The 25,436-nt window shown below is 40.4% G+C and overlaps 1 protein-coding gene across 20 annotated transcripts in view; it reads right to left on the bottom strand.

The window, feature by feature from the left end:
• Positions 1-3,034: 3,034 nt before the first annotated feature.
• AOPEP (aminopeptidase O (putative)) overlaps positions 3,035-25,436 on the bottom strand; it is a 191,831-nt gene continuing 169,429 nt past the window's right edge. For 4 of the 20 annotated variants that reach the window (XR_015280671.1, XR_015280670.1, XR_015280663.1 and 1 more), the window contains 5 exons: positions 12,305-12,391; positions 9,490-9,634; positions 9,228-9,320; positions 8,958-9,092; positions 5,781-6,592 (listed from right to left, as the gene is read on the bottom strand). Coding sequence is in view for 6 of the 20 variants with exons in the window: in XM_086868364.1 (XP_086724490.1) it covers positions 9,494-9,634; positions 12,305-12,391 (228 nt within the window). In the remaining 14 variants the exon portion in view is untranslated. Of the gene's footprint in view, positions 3,560-5,780; positions 6,593-8,957; positions 9,093-9,227; positions 9,321-9,488; positions 9,635-12,304; positions 12,392-14,398; positions 14,885-25,436 lie in introns of those variants that run through there. The other 16 variants (XM_086868366.1, XM_023945012.2, XM_023945010.2 and 13 more) reach the window with 9 other exon arrangements.

Genomic DNA, 25,436 nt, shown 5'->3' on the forward strand with positions numbered 1-25,436 from the left:
GCATGGGGATTGGCTGCTAGGGTTAAACCATGACAAGGGAAAAACAAGTTCTCCAATTATATCATATAATTGCATTTTTTTAATACTCAAACAGGAACAATGTTTTCCCTCAGCTAAAACTGGAAGCTTATTAAAAAGCCTTCATGTATAGTCAAAAGCAACAGGAGATTATAATGCAAACAGGGCTTGATGGGCGGTTTCAGCACAAGTGGTGGCAATTACAAAATATTAATGCCTGTTTTGCAGGGTAATATTGCCATGTTATGAGGAAAAAGATGGCTGTAGGGATAAGGGGCAGTGTGGTTCCCTACATTATGGAACAATGAAAAAAGGAAAGTACTTTTCAGGTGTAAAACTGAATAAATCTGAATGAATCTTTAACTGGTCATGCTTGGCAGTTAAACAGGTGAGTTTCAGGCACACCAAGGGACAGATGCAGACTGGAGTAAGACAGTTGCTGAGATATTTTAATTTTTAGTTCTATTTTACTTGGAAGAGTTGACTGTAAGGAGGTACAGCTGTAGAGCATATAACTTTCACTACCAAATATAGAAACAAAGTGGGACAGTGTTACTGTGAAGAGACGACTTGAGGTTAAAAAAGAAAGGATGTTTTTTTCTGTGTGGTAGGTGATGAGCACTGTCCTTTCAGGATTAAAGTTGAAGTTAATCACGTTATAGGGCCAAGCACCAGTTTCTCAAACTAGCCTGTTTAGATCCAGTCAGGATGGCTGGGGTTGATGCCAGTGGCAAAGCAGCCAAAATTGGCCCATGAATAAAATGTCTCAGACTGAGTTTCAGCAGAGAGCTCCAGTGCTGAGACACCAGTCCCAACAAGCCCAGAGGAAAAGCCTGGATTGTCAGAAGGAGGCAGTTTTCAGATGACTGAAGTGAGCTACATTAACTAAAAGGTACAGCAATGTCCAGCTGCTGCTCAGGGGCATGTGAGAAGACAGCAGAGCTGCCATCTCTGCAAGGGGGCAATGCAGGGTTTTTCAGGTTGTACTGTGGGCATTACTATTGGGGTACTGTGCTAAGCTGAAGTGGTGTCAGTTGAAAACTAAGTTCTGCTTTCTGATGATCATGCAACAGCAATTTTTAACAGAACTGCAATTTCTGCATGCTTTCAGGTAACAGAGCAAATGCCTGGTGCTCTTCTGGAAAGCAGGTATAAGCAGCAGGAGTCAGGACCTTAATTTGAATTCTTAATATTGTGCAGAAAATATGCAGTTAGTTTAAATCACAGCAAATGGACAAATGCAGTTAGTCTCCCAAAGACTCTGCAAATGTCTTGATTTCTTTAAGCACTGACTTAAAATGTCAGCCTGACAGCTGGGTAAGATTTTAAAATAAATTTCCCAATATACTGTGTCCAAAGAAACAAACCAACATAGCCATATCAGTATATATGTTCACTTTACATTTTGTTTATGTGCCTAAATTCAGTATGCTTGTGAAATTCTAAATAAGTCAGGCTCCTCTATTTGGCTGCTTCCTTGTCCTTGCAATTTTTTTCTTCTGACTAGTCTGGGCATCAGCAATTGAGGCCAAGAAGAGAAATGAGTCTATTCAGATGTCTGGTGAAATCTTTGACTGTTAGAGAAGACATAAGACATGACTTGTGAATACTGGGAACTGTGTAGTCAGCACAAATGTAGATATTTCGTACCTTTAAAAGACTACAAGATACATTATGAAGAAGACCAGAAGATGAATTACTTTATTTTCTTTTTAGATATTAAGAATTAGTTGTTGAATAGGGTTTTCAGTGATTTAGAGTATGGTTTTGTGCTCTTTTTTCATGTTACTCTTACCTTAGTACATTATTACGTGTTTTTTCAAAATAAAATACCATTAAGTCACTGGTGAAAGTTTGAATAGCCTCAGATATTTCATATACTACTTCTCTTAAATCATGTGTACTGAAAGTGAGAACTGCTGCAGCATGTATATGTGCCAGCTTGGCACTTGCCTGCAGCACAGGGCCTGGAAGGTGTGGCTTTTCCAGATATTTACAGTCCAGTTTCTGCCTGGAAAGAATCAACTCCAAACTAATAGAGCATTTGGAACATAATGGCTCATGATAACTCAGCTGCTTGTTGATTCATACAAAAGCACCATGGTTTCCTCCCACATACCTCTGTATACAGAGGAGCCTGCAAACCAACACTTAAAATTTCCTGTACAAATACCAGTTCCCAAGACTTTGATCAGCTGTGGAGATGAACTGGCTGGCTGCAGTGCTCCGCATGATACATTTGAATGCTCCATATAACTTTTTTGATAGTGTCCTTTTTATATGTCAGAAATCCTTAGGCTCCTTGCACCTTGTTTCCCCAAGCTGCCCACTTGCTCAGGCTGCATTTCTGATCAGACCTTTGTTTCAAGACCTTTTTCCTTCCCTATTTTGTGTGAGGCATGGGCAATAGGGTACAGCTAATTCCCTCCTAAAGGAGAAATCAGAGAGACAGCAGCAGCTGCAAACACCTCCCAGCAAAGCTGCAGACAGAAAACAGCTGTCAGCAAAAGGGTGTGTTTTATTCTGTACTTGCAACCGAAAGTGTATGGCAAGGAATGAATGCATGCCCACCGAGGGGCCACCTGCAGGACCACCCCCTTGTTATGGTCTGCCTTTACTCTGAAAAGTAAGCAGCACGAGAAAGTAGGTGATGATCCTTGCCTAACTATATGGATAGTTTTAATTTTTCATCTGAGATTCATTTTCAGAGCTAAAAGGTACATCCTGAAAAGAATCACCAAGATCCTAACTAGATGTTGACTTGACGAAGCAAGTGGGAGATTCTCCAGCAATGGGCTTTCTAATGCTATTCAGAGTAAAATTACTGCTATGTTTGGAAAGGACTGAATTAGGGATGGGAAGAGCAAAAAAACCCTACAAAAGGCTGTATTATATTCAGAGGGGGCTGCCTATGAAACATGTAAATGAAACCTAAGGGCAAGGGCATACCTATATAGAAGCCTGTGATGTCGTAGCCACATACAGTCATAGAATACAGTCAATTGGACCATTGAGTGCATCTCCTAGATGGAGGTGTCATTTGAAAAGACGTGACTTCCTGTAATGATTTAGTTACAGGAAGTTTGGAAATAGATTTTTTTGTTGTTGTTGACTTTTATTTACTATAGTTAGATTCTGCAACATCCTTCTGTCAGTAACTCAATACAGAAACACCCACCTTGAGAGAAAATTGTGAATAGAACAGTAACGTTTGTTGGTTTTTTTCTGTTAGGCTTTTGATAGGGCCTGTTAAAAGCTTAATGTGCAGGATCTACTGCTCCAGCTGGATCCTTGAAAACGTATGGGGCGTGATAGGATTCACCCAAGAATCCTTCAAGAGCTGGCTTATGTAGTCACAAAATGTTTCTTCTGAGTGGTCTTGGGAATCCAGAGAGGTCCCAGGTGACTGGAAGCTGGCAAATATTGTCCTGATTTTCAAGAAGGGCAGGAAGGAGGACCCAGGAAACAACAGGCCTGTCAGTCTCACTCCAGTGCCTGATAAAGTTATGGAGAAGTTTATTCTGGGGATACTGAATAACACCTGAAAGACAAAACAGTCATTGGTCACAGACAGCAAGTCTTCCAGAGTGGAAAATCCTCTTTATCAAACCTGATTTCCTTAAATGACAAGGTACCCCACTCAGCTGACCAAGGGAAGCCAGTAAAGCCTTTGAAGCTGTCTCTCACAGGATCCTTCTGGAGCTGATGTCCAGCCCACAGCTGGATAAACACATCTTGGGATGGGTGAACAGCTGGCTCATGGGTTGGGCACAAAGGGTCACAGTGAATGGGGTGACATCAGACTGGGAATCTGTCACTGGGGGCCCCATCCTCAACCCTCTGCTCTTCAACATCTTCATAAATGACCTGGACACAGGACTGCAAGGGATACTGAGCAAGATTGCAGGTGGGAGGAAACTGGGAGGAGCTGACTCCCTCGAGGTCAGGGAGGCCCTGCAGAGAGACCTTGACAAATCAGGGGTTTGGGCAATCACCAACCACATCAAGTTCAACAGGGAAAGTGCTGGATTCTGGGATGGAGCAGCCCTGGATGTATGGACAGACTGGGGAATGAGACACTGGGAAGCAGCACCATGGAAAGGGACCTGGGGTTCCTGGTCAATGATGTGTTGAACATGAGCCAGCAGTACTCTGGCAGCCAGGAGGGACAACCCTGTCCTGGGGGCATCAAGGGAGGGGATTGTCCCTCTCTGCTCTGAGCTGGGGTGGCCTCACCTCCTGTCCTGGGGGTTTTGCTAAAAAAGGAGCAACTGAGGGCATTTGGTCAATTCAGCCTGGAGCAGACTGGGGACAGACCTCACTGCAGTTACATCTTCCTTGTGAGGGGAAGAAGAGGGGCAGGCACTGATCTCTTCTTTGTGGTGACCAGGGACAGGACCCCTGGGAATGGCCTGAAATTGTATCAAGGGAGGTTTAGACTGGATATCAGGAAAAGGTTCTTCACTCAGAGGGTGTCTGGGAACTGGAACAGGGTCCTCAGGGTGGTGGTCACGACATCTGACAGTTCAAAAAGTGTTCAGATAATGCTCTCAAACACATGGTGTGACCCTTGGGGATGGTGCTTTACCAGGAGTTGTATTCAATTGACTCAATGTGTCCCTTCCAATTAATCTTATTCTGTGATTCTGTAAATAATTATATGGCTCACTTCCAGTGCTTTTACATGAAGGAATTTAAGGATTCAGAAGGAACTAAGGGTAATGTTTGTATTGTGTTAATGACCCTACTAAGTAATACATACAGGAATCTCCTATGCTCTCTGATGAGTTATGGTGACAGTAACTGTTCAATGCCACCTTCAACTTTCTTCTTAATCTGGAGCCTCACTTGTTTTCACAATGCTTGGGTTAGTAACAAAAGGCCCTATAAACCCTGATGAAGGGCCCTGCCTCTTGCCATTTTTTAGTTTTTTTGGTGTTTGTGTTTCATTTTCTGTTCATTTTCTCAGCTGCTACCATGCATGATGGGTCATGAAGTTGTGGTGAGGGGAAACATTCAAGTTAATACTGCTGAAGCAGACTGTAAGAGCTGAAGCAAACAAAACAAACTACTGCTGTGCTCAATATTAAAAAAAAGGTAAGTTTTGAAAGAAGGAAAATTCAGTGATATTTTAAAAAGCATGTAATATCTTACTTGCCCTATAGTTTTAATAGTACTAGCTTTGATATTATTGAAGAAGCTTATGATGTATTTAATTTCTGCATATTTTGTACAAGAGTCTTATCCAGCTCTGCATTTTTCCATACACAATGGAAAAGGCAAAAAGCAAGCTGGTTTCCTTTGCTGGCCTTTGCAGAAAAAAACCTGTGAAATGAAGCATAACTGTTCTGAATGGGATCCTGTAATAACTACGTCTGTGAGTGTCACTACATTAGAAGTCATTGTGGTGTCTCAGCGCCTTCCTGGACAATTTCCTAACTCTTCCTGCATTTGAAAGAACTTGCTGAGTGTCCCTTAATTCAGGTTTTGACACTGTATGCCTGCAAAGGGAGAGGTCAGAAAATGTGACGTGGAAGGGAACTGTGCTCTTTGTACTGAAGACACTTTCGAGGCAGGCTTTTACTTCAGATTCTGAGCCTAAGAACTTTAAGAAAGAATACCCCATTTATTTTTTTCTCATTAACATCCCTTAAGTAATGAGTTCCAGGTGCTTTTCTCCTGCTGCAAAAGCATAAATTGAGTCATTCCTCTTCCCAAGTTTTTTAATTAATGTTGAACCACTGTGCAATGGAAACACTATATGTACTTGAAAAAAATAATTTATTTTTACAAGAGGATTTGCTATAAAACAGTAGAGTACAAGGAAATAAGTTCACAGATTTTTGTGGTTTAAATTCTTACTTCCTGAAAGGAACAATTAAGGTGTCTTCTAAAAATGGAAAGATTCTTTGATCAGGAAAGAAGACATACACTTGACATATCACTGCAAAAGAAACATCACAAGGGTATGAAAGACACTTTAAGAAAATGGGAGGCCTGACATTTCTGGCAAAATTTAACCTAAACATGACAGAGAGCGCATGATGATCTTTGTCTCTTCTTCAGTTCCATCCCAGCACCAGGATGATGGCAGGTAACTCTCCACAGTTTATTTCTGCTCCTATCTAATCTTATGAGTCCCACCCCAGCCCCTGTTGATTTTATACTGAGGTTTTTAAAATATGACATAAAAGTTACAAACAAAATTTTAAGTACACAATACAGTTTCATCCTTTTTCAGAATGCCCAAATTAATAAAGCTGTTCAAATCAAGAGTCTTTGGCATCTGCAAACCAGAATGATTGTATTACCAAAGTACAAGGATAAATCCCAAAATTTTTATAGAAAATAATTACTTAAAGCCAGACTAACACATGTGTGTTTGTGTAGTTTGTTTTGTGTGCATGTGTTCTCAGTTACAGTGAGCCTCTAGAAATACAGAAAGGTAAATATTTTTGTCAGCTGATTGTTTTAGCAGTCACATAATCCTTCCTTTGATGTCCTGGGTCAATGAAATCCTAGTACCATCAGGGTTTAGCAGAAGATCTATTAAAAGAGTTGTCTGTGATCTTTCCTGCAACGGAAACAGCAGTAAAGTAATAAAGTTATTACTCTGTCACAGTGCAGGGATATCTGTGCATTCTTGATTGCCTCCCCAAACTGAGTTATTTTTTAGATTACCAGTAGAGTGTAACTGTAGCTACAGAGTTAACAATGATTTCTTTAGCTTCCTAGAGCTACCACAACAAGGTCTGGAGAAGACAAGGAGTATCCATGGTGGGAGCACTAAGTCTCTTGTTTATTAGCAGGTTACTCTGAAAATAATGTTGGAGGCAAGTTACCAGAGCAATACTGTGTGATGTGCTACATACCCACATACCTTCTCATCTTTAGCCAACAGTCCTCTTAAACAGTACTGAGGTAGCTTTTCCACCTTAGGCCATTTAGTGTCTAACATCAGGATACCATAATATGTACTGATTCATTTTTAGAGAGAAAACAGCAACAACATTTCTCAAATGCTCTTAGGAAACGTACATCTTTTTTTTTTTTTGCTCTAGGGCTCGACTCCTGTTCCTGCTGAACTGAGCCAGTGTGTAAAATCAGAACTGATATCAGCTCAGTAGGCACCGGAGGACGGGTCCATCAACAGCCTGGAACAACAGCAGCAGCCGTAAGTTGTTTCCGACTGGAGCTGCCACCATTTCCTCCAAACGACACACAGTGCTAAGCTAAAACTGCAGAGAGATCATGACAGCATCCATTAAAGAGAAGACTATAAAACAAAGGCTTTATTGACAATTTCAGTTGAAGTCACAAACATTATTTCCTCTGACCTTCAGGATAACATGGTAACCAAATTACTGTAAGCAATGGCTTATATTTGCAATCAGACTGAGAACTTAAGAAGTACTGTTTATTCTCAACTAAAACTAAAAGTCTTTGGTCCTTCCCAGGTTGCCTCTGCCTCTTATTCTTCATACACTGAACCTCAGACAAATGCACTCATCGCAAATCTGCCTGTTCAGCAGGAAGGGATCTCAGCCAGCAAACGCTCTCTGCCCTGCAGAGAGTCTCCTCTCCCTTCTCTTCAGGTGCAGAACTTAGCCACTGTGAACAAAGAGGAAAACAATCACTGTTCACCAATCAGCTAAGCTCTGCACCTCGCCAGAGAGATCTCAGTCTCAGCAGAGATAGCTTTCGGAGGAGGTTCTTCCATGATGCTCTGCTGCTCTCCTCTGTTTTTGGTGGGTTTGGGGGTTTGTTTCTCTTTTTTTTTTTTTTTCCCTTTTAGTTTGGGGGTGAGGGTTGGTGTGTTTTTTGTTTGTTTGTTTGATAGATGGAGAGGATTCCACGCTGTGCACACATCAGACCGTTAATGGTGAGTTTCATGCTAGCAGCTGTGGTCATGGCTGTGTGGTAATCCCTGGCAATGTGATTTTAATCTTAAGTCACAAATCATCATGCCAGGAACCCAAACAGCCATAACATTAAAAGAAAGCTGTGCAGTCACACAGAATATTGTGCTCAGTATCTTTAGATTTTATGTTATAGCTCACCATGCACTTCCACTCTGTCTGTAAAGTCAAAGGGGTAATTCTAGGCTATTGCTAACACCGGCATACCATGTAAATTTCTTGCGCTAAATACTTACCATTGGAAACTTTAATTTAGAAATTTTGATTTTATTGTTTCTGGCCTTCAGACAATCAAAGACAGATTAAGAATTGCTGAACATAACTCAAATTCCTGCGAATCCTTGATAACTGAGGATACACAAGAGGGTCTTTCTAGCCCTAACTATTTAAAAGGTGTCTCTCCTACCCCACAACTGATACCCGGCCACTCTACAGTCTGATCTACCTTTCCCAAAAAAGTTTTCTTGGCAGGCACAGTTCTTGTCTATAGAGAAGAACAACATGGCTTTTCATAATCAAACTTGCTTTCATAGTATCTGCCATTGGCTGTATTTCCTAAAAACATAGCAAAAACCACTACAAAATCAAGTGGAACTCACACATACTGCTAGAACATGAGAAAATTACGATTTTTGTTTAGTAGCAATTAAGTGACAATGTTTCTGCTAAATTAGAAGGCTGAATTTTGATACCACAAATCAGCTGTAAAGTTTTGTTAACAACCAAGGCAATCAGTCTGTCCAGTGACTGATATGATTAACTCAAAATCTGAGGTATGCTGTACTGGAAGAAACTTTCATACAAATCTTTTTGGGTTATATGTTAAAGATGCATGTGCAGACACTGTAAGGCTACCTCCAACTGTTCAAAGAGAGAATTGAAAAACGTCTTTGCAAATTTATATCCTGCGGTACGCTTTATTCCATAAATATTTTCTGCAATTCTGGTTCTTCTCTGGTGATTCCTCTTCCTTTAACTTCAAACAAGCTAGCTTCTTTGTTTTAAGGCTACTTTTCTTACCTCATAATCAATCTTCAATACTCTTAACACAAAAACATCTGAATTATCAGCTTGTTCTCACATGATTCATATTTGCTTCCAGCCCAGTTTCGTATTTCCACTGTGGGATCAGGCTCTTTTCAAAGACTGTGCTGCCTGTCAAGTACACATGCAGCTCTATTAAACAGAAATGCTCCCTGCACAATTGAAATTTTTGTAAGCAGAGTTAAGAATACAGAATGGGAAACAACTGTAGGCAGAGCCTGGCCTTCTTTGGCCATTTGGACTTACAGTTGCCTCTTGTACAGTCCATTACAACAAAGCCATTCTCCACGTTCTCCAGTTTTGCCTACATGTATGTAACTCACTGCTCCTGCAGCTGGGCTTAAGAAAAAGAAAAAAAAAAAAGCCAACAAGATATGTAACGAGTTATTTCTCAGCCTAAGTAGTCACAAGCTGTATGGTATGCCAAAGTTTACCACATTCTGTGAGATCTGCATATTCTTTCTCTATGAAGCAAATTCAGGGTGTTGGGATTAAAATGAAAAATCACCTTTTCAGAATAACATCTCTGCCACCACTTTGGCTGAGGATGCATCCATATGTTCTTGTACTGCAGCAAAGCATTTCCGTGCAAGTTCTTGTTGTTTTGCATCTTCATTCACCATTAATTCACCGTAGAGATAAACACCCATGGCCTGAAAGAGGAACATAATACACAGGCATCCTACCACCAGTAATAACTAGTTAGCTATTTTTTTGCCACTGACCTCCTAGTACTCATTTAAACTAAAAATGAAACAAAATAGACAATGCAAAATACAGAAAATACCATTTACTCTCTAATGCCTATTCTCCCCCCCAAAAAAATCTTAGCTTTTTCTGTGTCTCTTTAGCCTAAGGGTGGTTGTCTATATGCTGTGTTGACTATGTAAAAACAAACTATTAATGTATGAGTTCTGTGTTACGGCATGACAAGAAAATTATTCCTCACTCCACTTTCCTTGCCACTTTTCAAGTTGAATATTGTTTTCTTTAACCCACTACCTGATTTTTTTTCCAAATGCCCCTTAAGAAAAAAGCTTCTCCTTCCTTCAACAGGATACACATTTTCTTTCCAATTGTCATGTTTACTCACACATCCACGAACAAAGACTGAAGTACTCCACTCCAAAATTCCCATTTGGCAATTCTGTAACTGGACATCAGCTGTATATGGTCATGTTTGTGTTTGACTCCCATTATATCAGAGATACAGCTTAACATGCATAAATTCTGTTTGGGTACAAAGGCAAACTTTTCCTAACTATTTAGTCTGGACATAGCAGCTATAAAAAAAGGTAATGGGGTTCCTGTAGGGAGATCTGGGCCCCTTTGACTACTGCCAACAAAGCTCTGGCCAACTTAACAGGAAACATATTGAAGATCATCTTTTTTTTTCTGATGATACATTTTTTCCAGCTAATTACAGGAATTCAGTAAATGTTAAAACTGCACTTACCAAAATAGGATTACACATGTGACAAAATATTAGCATCTTAGCATGCTTAGCATGACTTTTCCAGTTATTGTTTGGACACTTGCAGGAACGGAAAAATTTAGATAGCATTGAGAAAATACATTTTTTAATGCTATTCTTTGCACTTTCTAGCATTGGCTGGTGGGCCTTAAAAAGCCCGTCAGAAGAGAAGTTCTCTTCTCCAAAAGAGAAATTTAAAGTTTAACAATGACTGAAATAAAAGGAGAAAGTCTCAGAGTGGCAGAAACTCCTTGCCAATTCCCTAAGCATGCTCTGACACCAAGAGAACCAAAACCTCAGATTTCCAAGGTTTGCAGCTGTACCAAGGTCTGGCAGCCACACAAATGGCCTTGAAGCTGGGCTCCAGTTGCTCTCATTGAGAATTTTTTAAATGGTGAGATTTTCTTACTATAGGAACTACCTTCTCTACCCAGCATTAACAATTCTCCCCTAGGCCTAAACATTAACATGCAGTAAACACACTGGTGTTTTGTAGAACTTTGAAGGATTTAAATAGCTCATTTGCATTTTTTCCCAGACTTTTAAAAAAGCCATGTTACATGATCAGTACAGACATGCAACTGCTCTAATTTAAGTAGTAATCACACCAGAAGCTGTTTGTACCGTTAACTGTATGCACTGCTGAAGTAAATGAAATGAACTTCATTTCATTTTATGCAAAGTTCAATGCAAAAATTATTTCCCTACACTGCAGAAAATGTCTTTATTTGGCATAATAGCTATTCCAAACATAATGCAATTCTCTATGGTTTTATCAACTCAAGGGTTCTTCGAATCCCCAGGTTCTGCTGGTGGTTATCTCCATCCTTTCACAGAATACAAATATGCTCAATATATGTAACTCCTTATAAAATTATGTTCTTTTATGTCCTATTTGTTTGTTTTAATACAGAACTTGCCAAGAGCTCTGGGGCCTGTTTATTGGCTGAGATATAAATAGGAGGTATACTTCTGAGCTAGAAGAAGGCATGACAAACTGCAATAATTCAATTGTGCTATGTTGCCTGGAAGAACAAAACCCTCATTGGCTGTAAATAGCTTTGTTCATTGTCAGCATAAAAGGTAAAAACATTAATATCTTGCCTTGATTTTGACATATCTTCACCATTTTATATTTTTTAAACCTACATTTAAATATTTAAGAATCATCCTAGGCAGGGAATATCTTGATTTTACAGAGTTTATAGTGAATAAAGATAAATAAAAGTGAAATAGAAAATAACAAGGCAGAGGTACAATTAGAATTCTAAATTCACAATGGCCGAAATAAAAGGCCACGTTAAGGGAATCATGTATGTCCAGCCTTTTAAGGCCTTCACAACCCAGAAAATACAGGGTAGCATGTCCCTAACCATGAGGAGGCTAGCATTCCCTGGGTGTACACTGTTGTGCTATAGTACTTCTGGCCGTCATCTTCAAAACTGAGGTTACCACAGCACCGACTGCTTTGCACCTACCTCATACCTGCATTGGCATTCACAGCCACACTTACCTTCCTCATCCTGCAAAAGAAACCTGCTGAGAAGTATCTTCCTAGCATCACTCCTACCTCTGGCTTGCATAAAATGCAAGGAGAGAAGGAATTCTATTTTATTTCACCACTTGATAGAAGATTAGCATGTTAAGGTGGAGTTGAATACTCCTACCCTAGGTGGTTTCCATAAATTACTATTATGTTTAGGGGACCACAGAAGAACAAAATGAATACATAGCCAAGTTTTTGACAAAATGCAGCAAGAAAATATACTAATTTTTTTTTTTTTTTTTTATTTCAGCATAAGGGTGTTGAAAAGTTGATTGTTTTCAATGCTAGTTAAATGTAACTTACCTGATCCTCTCTGAGGAATCTCTCAATGTCTCCATACCCAGGCTCATATTTGTGTTTAATGACAAGTTCACACCATCGGTGACGAACCTTTGGGAAGAAAAATAATACTAGGTAAACAACAAACAAACAAACATTTTTATATATTTTATCTGTTTGGATGCTGATAATATATCCATACCAGTTTGGCTTTTTCATCTTTGTTGGGTTTGTAGTTTTTGGCAAGTTGCAGCCTGGCAGGTCAGTCAACTGGACAGAGGAGCCAAAGCTCTGTGCGCCTCAGCCTGGGCTTTGGAAACCCAAGGTGCCCAAAAACAAACTCCTGATTCTGTGCTAGAAATTAACCCAGATCAAAGCACACGGCATCTTCACTGCCACTGTTTCCAGTCTTGACTTTCCTTCTTTTAAGTTAGGCTAGAGGTTATTTCTTTCTTATTGTCAAAAGGGGGGTGTGGGGGGAATGGCAGGAAACAGAAATTACCACTGCAGTGGTCTGGAGAAGCCACAGAATATAACTGATAATATCCCCTATGTAATCCCTTGTTTATCATACAAGTCATAAAAAGGCTTAAATGTAATTCTGTACCAATATTAAATCCATGCCAAAAAGTTAGGTATCAACCCATGAAGGAGGGAACTTTCACTTAAATGAATCAGTTCTGCTACTAACAGATTTTAAGCACATTGCTAAGCATTTAAAATTCATCTGCATTTAAAAAGATGTGGTTCTGTTCTACAAATGCACTTTGATAAAAAGTTACTGACACACCGTAACAAAGTTTTCTAGCAAACTGCAAGTGAAAAAATGGTCTACTTAAGGAGTGTGAACATGCATTACATGTTTTGTCTTTACATTTTTGACTTTGTTCTTAGCCATTCTTGTGGCATAAGCGTAATCTTATCCTCCCAGCAAGGCTTGCCTGATTGCAGGCAGTGATCAGCCTAACATTTTATATTCCATTAGCCATTCAGCACAGATAGTAAAGGAAACTAGTTAAGTGGAATAACTCCCAGTGCTTCTGTTTCAGCCTTTTCTCTCACCATCTTTCAAAAGACAGGGCACCTAATGGAAATCACCCTTCATAGTAAGAATGAAATGTTAACATTTTTAATAGTTTTCAAAACTGAGTCCAAACTGTGCTTATATGAAGTAGCCAAATATGAACCTTTTTCTGAATGACAGATGTAGTGATAACATTGAGAACTGAAGACAGAAAGGGAAGATGGGGAAAAAGACACTGTTGCTTTTGGAAATAAAGGTTTTGAGAGTAATTTTCTTTTCATCCCTGCTAACTTTTTAGATCCGGAAAAAAATTTTCAGAATTATGTTACATTAGATGTTAATCCCATTAGCATAATAACAAGTGATAAATGACCACAGGTCCTGTGTACTTGATACCTCTTTTCAGCTGACCCCTTATACAAAATAGTTTGAACACACCTGATGAAAACAAAAAGCTGTGAGGTTTTGGGACTGGGTGAGTTTTGCACTTGCTGCATTTAAGATACTGAATAGCAACAGTGCTGTACACTGGGAATAATTGCTGTCTCTTACAGCTTTTTCTGACAAAATAGCAGCTGTTAGGATTCCTGCTAGTGGAACCAGAGCTAAATTTACAAAAGAAATAGCTTTCCAAGATTCAACTCACTTTGCTGCATATGCCCATATTCATAATGTAAACCTTCAAAACCCTACCCAGCTGCTGCTTCTCCCAGGAGACACTAAATGTTTCTCCAGTAAATCTTCCCAGGCAATCTAGCTTTGTTACAGGGTGTTTCTCATAGCACCAAGCAGCTTCTTGCCTGGGTCAAACTACCCAGACTCAAAACTCAACCATACACCTTTCCCATCTGTAAGATGAGTTAACCAAACAATATAAACACATTTAAAAGACTGTAGATACACTGTACTCTGCACATTCTTCCTATAACATAGAAGAACATTCTTCTTATAACAAACAAACAAAAAATCCAAACAGAATTCCTAATGTATTCTGGTCTTAATAAGGAGAAACATGAGGAGGAGAAAGGGTCTGTGGTCCCCTCCTGTGATCACTGCTCTTCTACATCTCATGATCCAGCACTTACAGCACTTACCCAGGAGGTAAGCAATCAAGTGCAGCTTCTGTGGTTGCTCATGACCTCAAACTGTGCCTTCAGTGAGAATATTTCAACAGCAGACTATAAAGTATTCTGGGATGGGGCTCTCTTCATACCTCCTGGTGGAGCTTTTCTTTCCCCTGCAGTTATTAAAGTATTTCTTCATCTAAAGGTGGAGTCACAAGATATAAGGGCCCCCATTTCTGAGTACTCTTGATAACAAGTAGGGACCTGGCTTAAAGAGCACAGAAGCCAGTTGGCTCCCAGGACAGTTTTCTTGATCCAACCATTGTAGTTGCATGGAGAGCAGAAAAAAATTCTCTCTGTGAAGGCGCTGATGTGGTCTTCTTCACATACTAACACCATGTATGAGTGACAGTGCATCATGGCTGGACCATCTGAATTCCAATGGCTCTGGAAAACACAGAACTAAGCTGTGCCTGTTCCTTTCTCCATATGGTTTCTGTCCTTGGCAACCAACATCTATTCAAATAGTTAAAAAGAAAAATATTTTTTGAGTGAGATCTGAGACAGCACACAATTTTCTTTTTCTCTTTTGCTTTTTTCCTTTTCTTTCCCAGGGTGAGTACAAATCCCAGCACATTCCCAGACCTGAAACGCTGGCACTTTGCCAGCTGGGGCAGGAGCAGGATGCCTCTTATCCTCAGATTACACATTTGCGTCCTGTCTGCCCCAAATCCATGGCAGACCAAACTGCAGGAGAATCAATGGCTGCTGAAGGACCTTGTGAAACCATCAGCTCAGCCAGTCCTTCTGGCTCCCTGTGACTTGTACAAGACCCCAGAAAGCAAAGCACAGAAATCAAGGCTGGCTCTGAGTGCAAGAGGGGCAGGGGCATCTTTGCACAATGTGGACTGAAATGTACTGGTTACATTCCTGCCTTCTGCACCATATGGTGTAGACAGCCGTGTTGCCCGAACTGCAGCTAGAACAGTTTCTCAAACACATGCACTACAAAGAAGTAATTTGTCTATGATGCTCCATATCCCTAAGGCTGATTCCACAAACATAAGAATTTCAGTCACATTAGAGTAGGGTGCAAAAAAAAAAAAAAAAAAATCAGTTCCCAGCATCTCATCCAATGCTTAGAGAGGCAAGAGCAAAATGGGCCCCAATGCTTCACAGCCTAATGAATGAGTCATGTGAACAGGCACTTTCAATAAAACTGTCTCAAAAGGAAATTTCAAAACCAAGCAGCTTGTGGTACGACTGGGCTAACCATACCACATCCTGTGTATGCTCTTCTTGGCTTTTCTTTTCCTCCCAGGAGCAAATACTCAGTGACAAAAATAAGAATTCATTAGTCCTCTTGCAGTTTTCTCTCTGCATGTTTCCCTGTGCTTTTTCTACAGTTCAGAGATTCACAGCATATGTCGTTTTGGCCGGTTACACCGTAAACAATATAAACTAAACCTGAAAAGTAATTCACAGCAATCCATCCTGTTATTGCTGGCAGAAAGCACACAGGACTTTGCTGGATCTGAAACAACACCTTTAACTGCTCACCCACCCACACACACTCTTACTGGTTTGGCAGCTGCAAGGGCCCACATGCTGAAATTGGAACTGAAATTTATTTTCTCAGCCTGCAATACCAGGGTTAAGAGCTGTCCTCCCAAGTCCAGGACTGATGGCCAAGGACGGGGAGAAGTGGGGCAGAGGAGCAATGGAGGCCTGCTGACACCTCAGGTTCCTTGTGGATGGATCCTCATTGCTCGGCAATTGTTTTTTTCCTCCCACCCTGCTTTTGGAGGTGCTGGGGCTGTCTCCTGTGCCAGCTTTCTAAGCTGAATAAAGTTTGTCACTGTGTTTTGCAACACAGTACTCATATGAGTAGTGCATTTCTGAGGCACAGTCCAGTAACATGAAGATAGAGACACTCAATGTCTCAAGCACAAAATTTAATTTTCATAAGTATCAACAACATTGAGATCTAAGTATTGGCATGTACCTACAAGGAACATTGTGAAGGGATGCTACTGTCAGACAGAGTCCCAAATATAGGACAAAATATAGGAGCAGAAGCTTTTACAAATAATTCCAGGAATCTGATAGTATCTTTTAATTTCATTTTTAAGAAGAATACACAGTATTGCATGATATTGTTTGTAACTCAAAAAATTACCTGCATTTTGACAGCTCGATGGAAGATACCAAGACCAAAATTTTGTTTGGTCTGTTTTCAGACAATGCAAGCTGCTGCATGAGATTATTTGAGGGGGGAAAATTTACATAAAATATTCTAATGACACAGCTCTAAGGCAGTCCCTTTGTTTTAGCAACCCAGGCCAAGACCTTTTGGGAAACGGTGCTTGAAGCTGACAGACTAAAGCCATGTAAGGTACCTAATACACAGCTTGGCTTTCAAAAGAAAAGCTCACAGTGACATACATACCTGAGAAAACGATATTTTAAAAGATATTCCGAACATGTCTTAAATTAAAGAGATATTAATTGTTTCTGGCCCACATGATCAACTCTTTTGACTAATCCATGTTATTCTTCCCTGCTCCACACAATCATAGAATCCCAGAATAGAATGTGTTGAAAGGGACTCTAAAGATGATGTAGTTTCAACCCTCCTGCCATGGCAGGGATACCTTCCACTAGATCAAGTTGCTCAAAGCCCCATGCAATCTTGGATGGGGCAACTTCCGGAAATGGGGCATCCGCAATTTCTCTGGGCAGCCTGTTCCAGTGTCTATCCACTTTTGGATTAAAGAATTTTTTCCTAATATCTAATCTAGGGCTACTCTCGGTTTCAAACCATTCCTCCTTGTCCTGTCACTCTATGCTCTTGCAAATAGCCACTCTCCATGTTTCTTACAGGCTCCCTTCAGGTACAGATGATTGCAATTAGGTCACTCCTTCTCTTCACTGGGCTGAACAAACCAATTCTTTGGCCTTTCCACACAGTAATCACAGAATCTCACAGAATCACAGTTGAGTTGGAAGGAGCCCTTAAGGATAATTGAGTCCAATTCTCAGAGCTGCATACAAGCAAAAAAATAAATATTTTACTACTGAGGTCTACCCATAAGATTTAGAAAACAAGTAATTTAAACCATGCCTTTATTAAATGGAGAAAAAAGTTAGACTTTACTAAGCTTTTGGTCTGCAGAATGGGAATCTAGCTTCAGGGAAGATGAGTACATTTTGCTAATAGCTGGATCCAATTTAAAAGGCGCCATAAGACAACAAATCTAAATCACTGAACAAAAGCAACATACTTAAAGATCTTAGAAAATGGGAAATAGAGTAGGAGCTATTGTCCAAAAAAATGGAACTTTTATTAAAGGTACGAGGTATCTGTGACCTTTACAAAATACAGGTTCAGATTCTATCGGAAAAATTATTTGAACAACTTGACTCTTAAATGTTAATTAAAGAGTCTCAGAAGTCAGACTCCAGTCTAATTCACAGAGGAAAAAACAGAATTTTTTTCAAATAACCAAGCCATACTGCAACAGATTAATTTTAATTAACAATAAGGAAGCATTCCAGAGCACCAGAATGCTTCTCTGTTTCATCTGAAAGCATTTATCACTAGTCTCTTCCTATCTACAGATAAATTAGATGCAAATATTAGATCATTTTCCTACCTAATTAAAAAAAAAAATGTTGCTGGGCAATATTTGATCTAAAAAACCAGGTTTTACAGTTGTTTGGCATAGAAGAATTACGGTTTAATTTTACACTTCATTTAATGACTTTCGTCCCCCCCATCTTATCTGTAACAGTTTTTCTTTAATACACCAGTGACTTTTCATTCTGTATAGTCTGAATTTCATGTGGGCACTCCTATCTTTTATGCCACAGTAAAAACATACTTTAGAAGGTGAATTTGATTTCATTAAAACTTGCCCAAGTGAGGGATGCTGAAGCAGCTCACCAGGAGCAATGAAGCAGCTTTTTGTGCTACAACTGTGTTGAAAGACTATCAGTTTGGCAATCTGAAAGAGTGTACTCAATAGCCAAGAAACTACTGGATGCAAACAGAATGGATTCATTCTTTTTACATGGATTCTGTAATTGTGATTATTGTGTTTGCCAAGTGTTTGTCAGGAGACTGAGTAAAGGAGCTGTCTATCAGCTTAAATTAGCTTTATTTTAGACCAAAAACTGGACTTTTCAGAGCCTAAGTTTTCTCTCAGGTCTTGTAGCGCTTGCTCTGACAGTACTGCGGGGCCCAAAGAAACCAGAGGCTGGCTGGACACACCACCACAGCAGCAGCAATCTCTAAGGCAGTCTTTCTTCCCGAGACCCTCATGGCATTAAGGTTCAGTTAATGCCGTTTTTCACAGTGCAATGCTCTGTTACAGTATAAACCCCTCAATTTTCCAGAGTTATGGACAAAATGATGATAATATTTCAAATTTTAAAAATGGCTTTTGCTAGCCATACTCAGGCTGTATTTTACTTTGAGTAGTGGAATGAACTGCTGTTCAGTAGCTGGACCTGAGGCAGATTGAGCTCATGAAGCTCCACCGTGCTCTGTATTCCACACCACCGATTGTGTAAGCAGCTGTATAAGACACGTTGTAAAGACAGATTGTACAGGCAATTCCCGCCACATTGGACCACCTCTTTTCCAGCTGTGCAGCACAGTATAAGTAGCTCAGCCCACTGACACCCCAACAAAAACAAAAAGCATGGTCATTCAGGAAACTCTAAGGCAGTAATTGGCTGGCATATCAAAACTTCGTCAGGAGCTAATTGTCATTATGAGGAAGACTATGAAGAGGTCTAAAATAATTAAAAACCTGGAATATGAACTGATCATTAAAAAGTAAGTCACTTAAAAGCTAATTTTAGCATATAATTTAGCATTTTAGAATATCAGACATTAGATTTTGGTAATATTGGTAGCAATATTCTACTTTCTCAATTAATTCTACTCCTTCTGATTTATATTTCTGCAGAGATCAAGCAATTGCACACTGTGAAGGATGCTGGTAAGAAAGCATGCAAGCCCCATACCTCCCTCCTTCCTTCACTCAATAGCACTGATGAAGAGCTGTGGGTAGAGCTCATGCAGCAACTACTGTATTTAGTATAAGAAGCACAAGCAATATTTGAAAGGCAAATTCTGTTTCTTGGTCAATGGCAGACTGTGGGATAGTTGGCAGCATTTGAACCTGTACCTGTGCTAGTGTGCCCATGGGCCAGGCAGCAATATTTCTACAGTTGTGCAAGCCTCAAGCAGCAACAGGTGCCTGCTTGAACCTTCTCACATTTATAAATGTGATTTAGGGACATATATTTTCTTTCTGTCCTTTCTCCTCCCCTCCAAACACATGCTCCTGTTTTAGCGTTCACTCAGTTCTACAGAACACAATGTTAAAAAGTTTACACAGTACCATCGCCTTGCTAAAGAGCAACCTCATCAGCTTCCACAGGCTGTAAACATGACTCCACTTCCACCTGCAAATAAAACATGTATCTCTCTCACAGCCAGCACAGAGGATCTTTTCTACAGGACCAAACAGAAGCCAGGAATCACAAAACATGCTGCTTCAGAAAGCCCAGGCAGAGCAGCAGGCAACCTTGCTGCTCTCCGTGATCAGAAAGGCATAGCAACCAAAGGATAGCACTTCAGGACAGGATTCAATCTTGGCAAGACAGCAAATGCTGAGGACTTGTTTGGAGAAGACAAATGCCCTTTTTTCGTCCACTTCAGGCTTACAGCAGAGAGCTGCCAATTACAAACCAGACACACTTCTCCCTATGTGGGCCCCATCTGTGATCAATGACAGCTGTGTTGGTAGGAAAAAAATTTTCCAAAAGAAGTCAGAAAAGGCAAGAGACTAAGAAGCCATGTCTAATCCTTTTTCAAAGGTGGCACTGACTGTGTCTCTCTTTTGATGTCAAAGCTGTCACTGTGAATAAGAGGCTTGGTTGGGATGCTGAATTCTGTAATCTCAATGCTCTTCAGCCTCCTCCTCCTTACCCTGTCTAACAGGAGATGGATACAAAACAGGATGGTCTCCAGCTTTACAGTAGACCAACAAAGTGATGATAGGGAAATGACCCAGAGAACTGTTAGACAAGAAAAAGGCCACCAGCACAAAAGCAGTGTGACAGCTTCAACAGCACTGTCTGGAAGACCACACTGTCATGGTGCCTGAAGGCTTTTCTCTCCACGTGTGCATATGCACTGCCACTGTCCCCATGCTGAGAAAAGCAGCTCCTATATCATAGTGCATGTAAGGTAAGGAAACACAGCACGTGAACACAATTTCAAAAACAAAGGCTTTAAAAAATAAGTATTAATTTAAAACACAGATACACCACTTATACTGGAAGCAAATGCTTTCCCTTTGCCTGCATTTTCAGTATTGCCTGCTCAGCATGGTGGAGCACCATGCCATTCACAGCTTGCAGCAAGATGAAGATGGCAGAAAAGATGTCAGCATCTGCCTTTTCAACAAATTCACTGGAGATGTGTGCTGAGTTTTGCTTTGGTGCTGTCAGCTCTCAGGAGAAAGGCTGCCTTCTGGCTGGTGACAGAAGCAATGCTTGTGCCACCTTGTCTGCTTTCAATTCTCACTCCTTCCTCCCCCAGCAGGGTGCTCCCATGAGTGTGACTGCATGTGTGAAGACACAGTGTGAGGGTGAGGAGATGGAGAGGGTGCTGGGGGGCCAGAAGATCCTGCACCTCAGAGGGAAGGGAAGGAAGACCAGGTCCCAGCCAACATCAGAGAGGTACTGCAGGGACAAGCCTCCTGCCTTCAGCAAGGTAAGCTTGGTTTTGGCATATGTACATATCCAAACACACACTTTTGCCAAAATGCACCGACACAGCTGTCTGCCATCTCATATACAGACCCATCCATAGTCCCTCTGACACCCTACTGAAACACCTACCTACAATAATAGCTAGATTATGATGGAACATAGAACTGGTTGGGCTGGAAGAGACCTTAAAGATCACCAGTTCCAACCCTCCCACCAGTGGCAGGGATACCTTTCACTAAACCCGGCTGCTCAGAGCTTCATCCAATCTGGCCTTGAACACGGTCACGGAAGGGGCACCCACAGCTTCTCTGGGTGACTTGTGCCAGTGTCTCACCACCCTCACAAGAAAGAATTTCCTCCTAACAGCTAATCTAAACCTGCTCTCTTTCAATTTGAAGCTGTCACCCCTTGTCCTACCCCAACAGTATCTCTGGAATCTGCAGAAATTTATTTTATATCACCATAGCAAGCAATTCAAACACTTCCCATTACCACTGTCTCTTCTGGCTGTCTCCAGATAGAGTCTGCTTATAATTTTTACCCATATAGTGTCTGCATATGTTTTTAAACACAGGTTATTTATATATGCACATAAAAGCATGCTGGGCTCATAAATTCAAGCATTATTGTGGAAAAAAGCACATAAACATATACATCTGATGCAGAAATTAAACTCTGAAGAGTCTGAGATCAAGCACACCAACAGTCTGTTACCAATTACTGTTAAATTATATCTCCTGTTCAGCAAAAGGAAAGGCTGCTGTAAGTATCAAGGCAACAGTAAGCTATCCCCTTTGCCTATGCCCCTCTCTCCCTCTGCTTGTATCTTATCTATCTTGTAACTAGAGGCAAAAAACCCTTTTATCTTTGGTCTCCCACACCGATTGTGATCAAACCATTTGTTATTTTCAGGCAAGATTACTCTCATAGACAGAATCTGGAACTCCATATGAAAGTAAAACTCAAATTCCAAGCAATGAACAATATGGCTGTCTTTTTTTCTTAACTTCGATCACAGCCAGCCTACTCAGCCCATGCTCACATCCTTCTAATTTCACATTTCTTAAAACCTGGCTTCCAACTTTCAAAATAATTAAATACAAGATTTTTACTCCAAAGACCTTTTGCATCACTCTCATACACAGTCTCCCTTCTTCAACGCCCAGCAAACATTCTTAAGTGAAAAATACATTGATGTTATAAACTCAGAAGAAATGTGCTCATTCCTGTAATGAGAACATTTAGATTTTTCTCCATGTTTGATATTTTTCAGTCACTTTCTCTACCTCTTTTATTCTGTGCTGCTGGAATACAGTGTTGCTTAGGACAAGGCTTACACCATGTGGAACACAACAAAATTCCTCTTCAGGATACTGAAACTCCTACTGAAAAGTGGCACAAGTGTTGAAAGTAGGACAGCAGACTTTACCCACATGTTATTAAGTCAGTGACCCAGTGGTGGAATCATATCTGTGTTTAAGAAATGACGTCAGAACCTGCACCTTTGAATTGTTCTGCTTCTTGAAGCATTTAGACTTCACAGGACACAGTATATTTTTTTCCAAATCTGTGGTCCTATTAGGCATACTCTGCATCTGCCACCAGACTTCAACCAGGAGTGAGAAGCATTTTATGAGCTATTTGGTAAAGTCTCAAAGTAAGTTTATTTTAAATAAAAATACTTTCAGATTGTTTTTCAGAATTGAAAACAAAAACAAGACAACCAAAAAACCTCCCAAAAAAAGCAGACCTCAGAGGAACATCCCTATGGCTGATAGCTAGGGAATTTTGTTTGTATTTTAAAAACTACCCCCTCCTTGTCAAGGCCACTATGCCAGTGCTATCATATATATGCAAGCAGAGTAACCTTTTAAATTTCTTGACAAAGGCAGATGGTTTGTATTACAGCACTGGGTTTGTATTGCCTGACACAGAAATACTGAGTAAAATTTTATATAAAGCAATTGCATTCAATTCAGAAAACCTTTAGGACTGACTTCAGAAGCCCAGAGGACCCTACCATTTCATTCTCGTTGCTGGACAATAGGACACGAAATTATCTCCAATCCCTTCCTCCACAGATTTTTTGGATAAGCAGTAAAAAAATGCCAAACCAACCCGGCTGCATTTTTGGTTCCCTCTTACCATCAGCTTCCCTGCTTTCCAAGTCTCACTAAATTTCTAGGCTGCCAGACAGAGGAAATTAAGTCCAAAACTGGTTAGAAAACTCAGGGATGATAAGTGAAGAGCACCAGTAATGGCAGCAGTCAGGGCACAAAAACTCCTGCTCAGGCCACCCAGCAGCCACTGAGATCACTTGGAACAAACGCACTGCTGTTGGCTCCTGGAGGGGTGTGGGACCAGGAGTGCTGACTGGTGCAAAGCTATTTCCAGTGCTCCATAAATCTCGTGCTCTGATCATGCCCTTCAGCTAATGCTGACAGAGGGATTTTCTGTTCTTCTCAAGTGGCTGGAAAAGCCCCCTACTTCACATGTAGAAACAAAACAAACCCAAAGTATAGCTACTCAAGATTATCCTTCAGCCAGTCTTACAAATTTTTCTCAACACATCCACTCAGTCACACTGGGCACATGAGCCAGGGTGAGTCTCATGGGATGACTCTCATAGCTGTCACTGGAAGTTTTCCCCTCATCTTGTTCCAATTTTCTCAGCTTCACACTGAATTTTGGACCTCATCTTCGGGAAGCAAGTGCCACCTTCCTAGAAGCTACCCTTTTCTAAGCTCCTTTCATTGGGAAAAAAAATCAGCTCCTGCAAATGCATGCTTTTGAAAAATTAACCATTATCAATACCAACCAAAGAGACTGCAAATTGCATTTAGATGCAACATGAACAAGAACATGAAACAGAGTGAAGGCCCCAAATTTTTCAAGATCACAGAAGACATTTTGCAAGCGGCTACAGCTTCAGTCAAGACATTTATCAGCAGTGAGGACAGTCTACAATATACCCTGAAATTAGTTCTTTTTTCTAGTGAAAATAGGAAAGGCATTCTATGACAGATATCCAATGCTAGGATTTGCACAAGGAAGTCAGAGAAGTAGAGCAAGGAAAAGAGATAGTATTTCTATAAGGATGTGTGTCAAAAGCACCTGACTGATAGTAGTAAAGAGATTTCACTTTGTGAAAACACATATTTCTTCTTTCTTTTCCATTTAATGAAGGTACTGCCTCAGTAATGGTTGAGTGTTCAAAACTCAGATACGATTTATTCCAGAAACAAATTTACCATGCAGGCTGATTCATCTACAGAGCCTTTTCTAGGTTCCTTATTATTCTTTTCTAGATTCCTTATATTAAGTTCCTCCTGGTGTGCTAATTGCAATTCAATTGCAAATAAAAAAATATTCAGTGTAACCATACCTATGGTATGCTCCAATTGAAACATTCAGAAAGGAAAAGGCAGGTGAAATTTATTTTGCGCTCCTGGTAAATTTGCCCAGCAGATTTGTAAGTCCTGCAAAACATACTGTATTATCCAAAACCCTGACTTGAACTGAAACTGAATAATAAACTGTATATTTAAATATTAAATAAATATAGAAACAATTTTTCCTTTTGCAGAAAAATCCCAAATTCACTAGAAAGCAAAGCCCTGTAATCAGCTCAAGCTGTCATCCTTTTTATCTACTGATTTGGTGTTTCATACCAAGAATGACATCAGTTAAGGAAAAGAACCATGGCTCTCCCTCTGTGCTTGCAATGCCACTGTCTGAAATATGCCTACCTGTTGCTACACAGTATAGTCAAGAAGGACGGACAAGCCTGTGGAGGCATCTGCAACACATTACTAATTGTGTTGTACTCAGAAGCTGGAGACTGCTTCTGAGTCCCTGCCTCAAGGGAGGACTGGCCCAGTGGCTGTGCTGAAAGGAAAGCTCTCCAAGTGCCTTCTGCAAGTGTGCAGTGACCTTCCCCAAGCAGTTCCCTTTTCTCACACAGTTTTATGGTATTGTCCGCAGAGCTCTGTTCCATAAGTGTGACTTCAAACAATGCCCATCCACAATCAGCAGGACAGCTGAATTATGCAACCTGAGAATGTGCTCAGCTCAACACAGTCACCATCAGATGGGAAATGACAAGAACTCACTTGTACTTCCATGTCTGCCAGCTTTTCACAGGCTAGGAAAGACCAATGAATCAAAGTTATTTTGTCCTAACACAATTCTCACCACTTCTAGGATGCCAAGCACCTTCAATGGTTTGTATTAGTGTGACTGCATTTCTGTCAGTGAAATAAGATGCCACCGTTTT

Source organism: Cyanistes caeruleus, chromosome Z (genome assembly GCF_971803275.1).
Source record: "Cyanistes caeruleus chromosome Z, bCyaCae1.hap1.1, whole genome shotgun sequence".
NCBI classification, from domain to species: Eukaryota; Metazoa; Chordata; class Aves; order Passeriformes; family Paridae; genus Cyanistes; species Cyanistes caeruleus.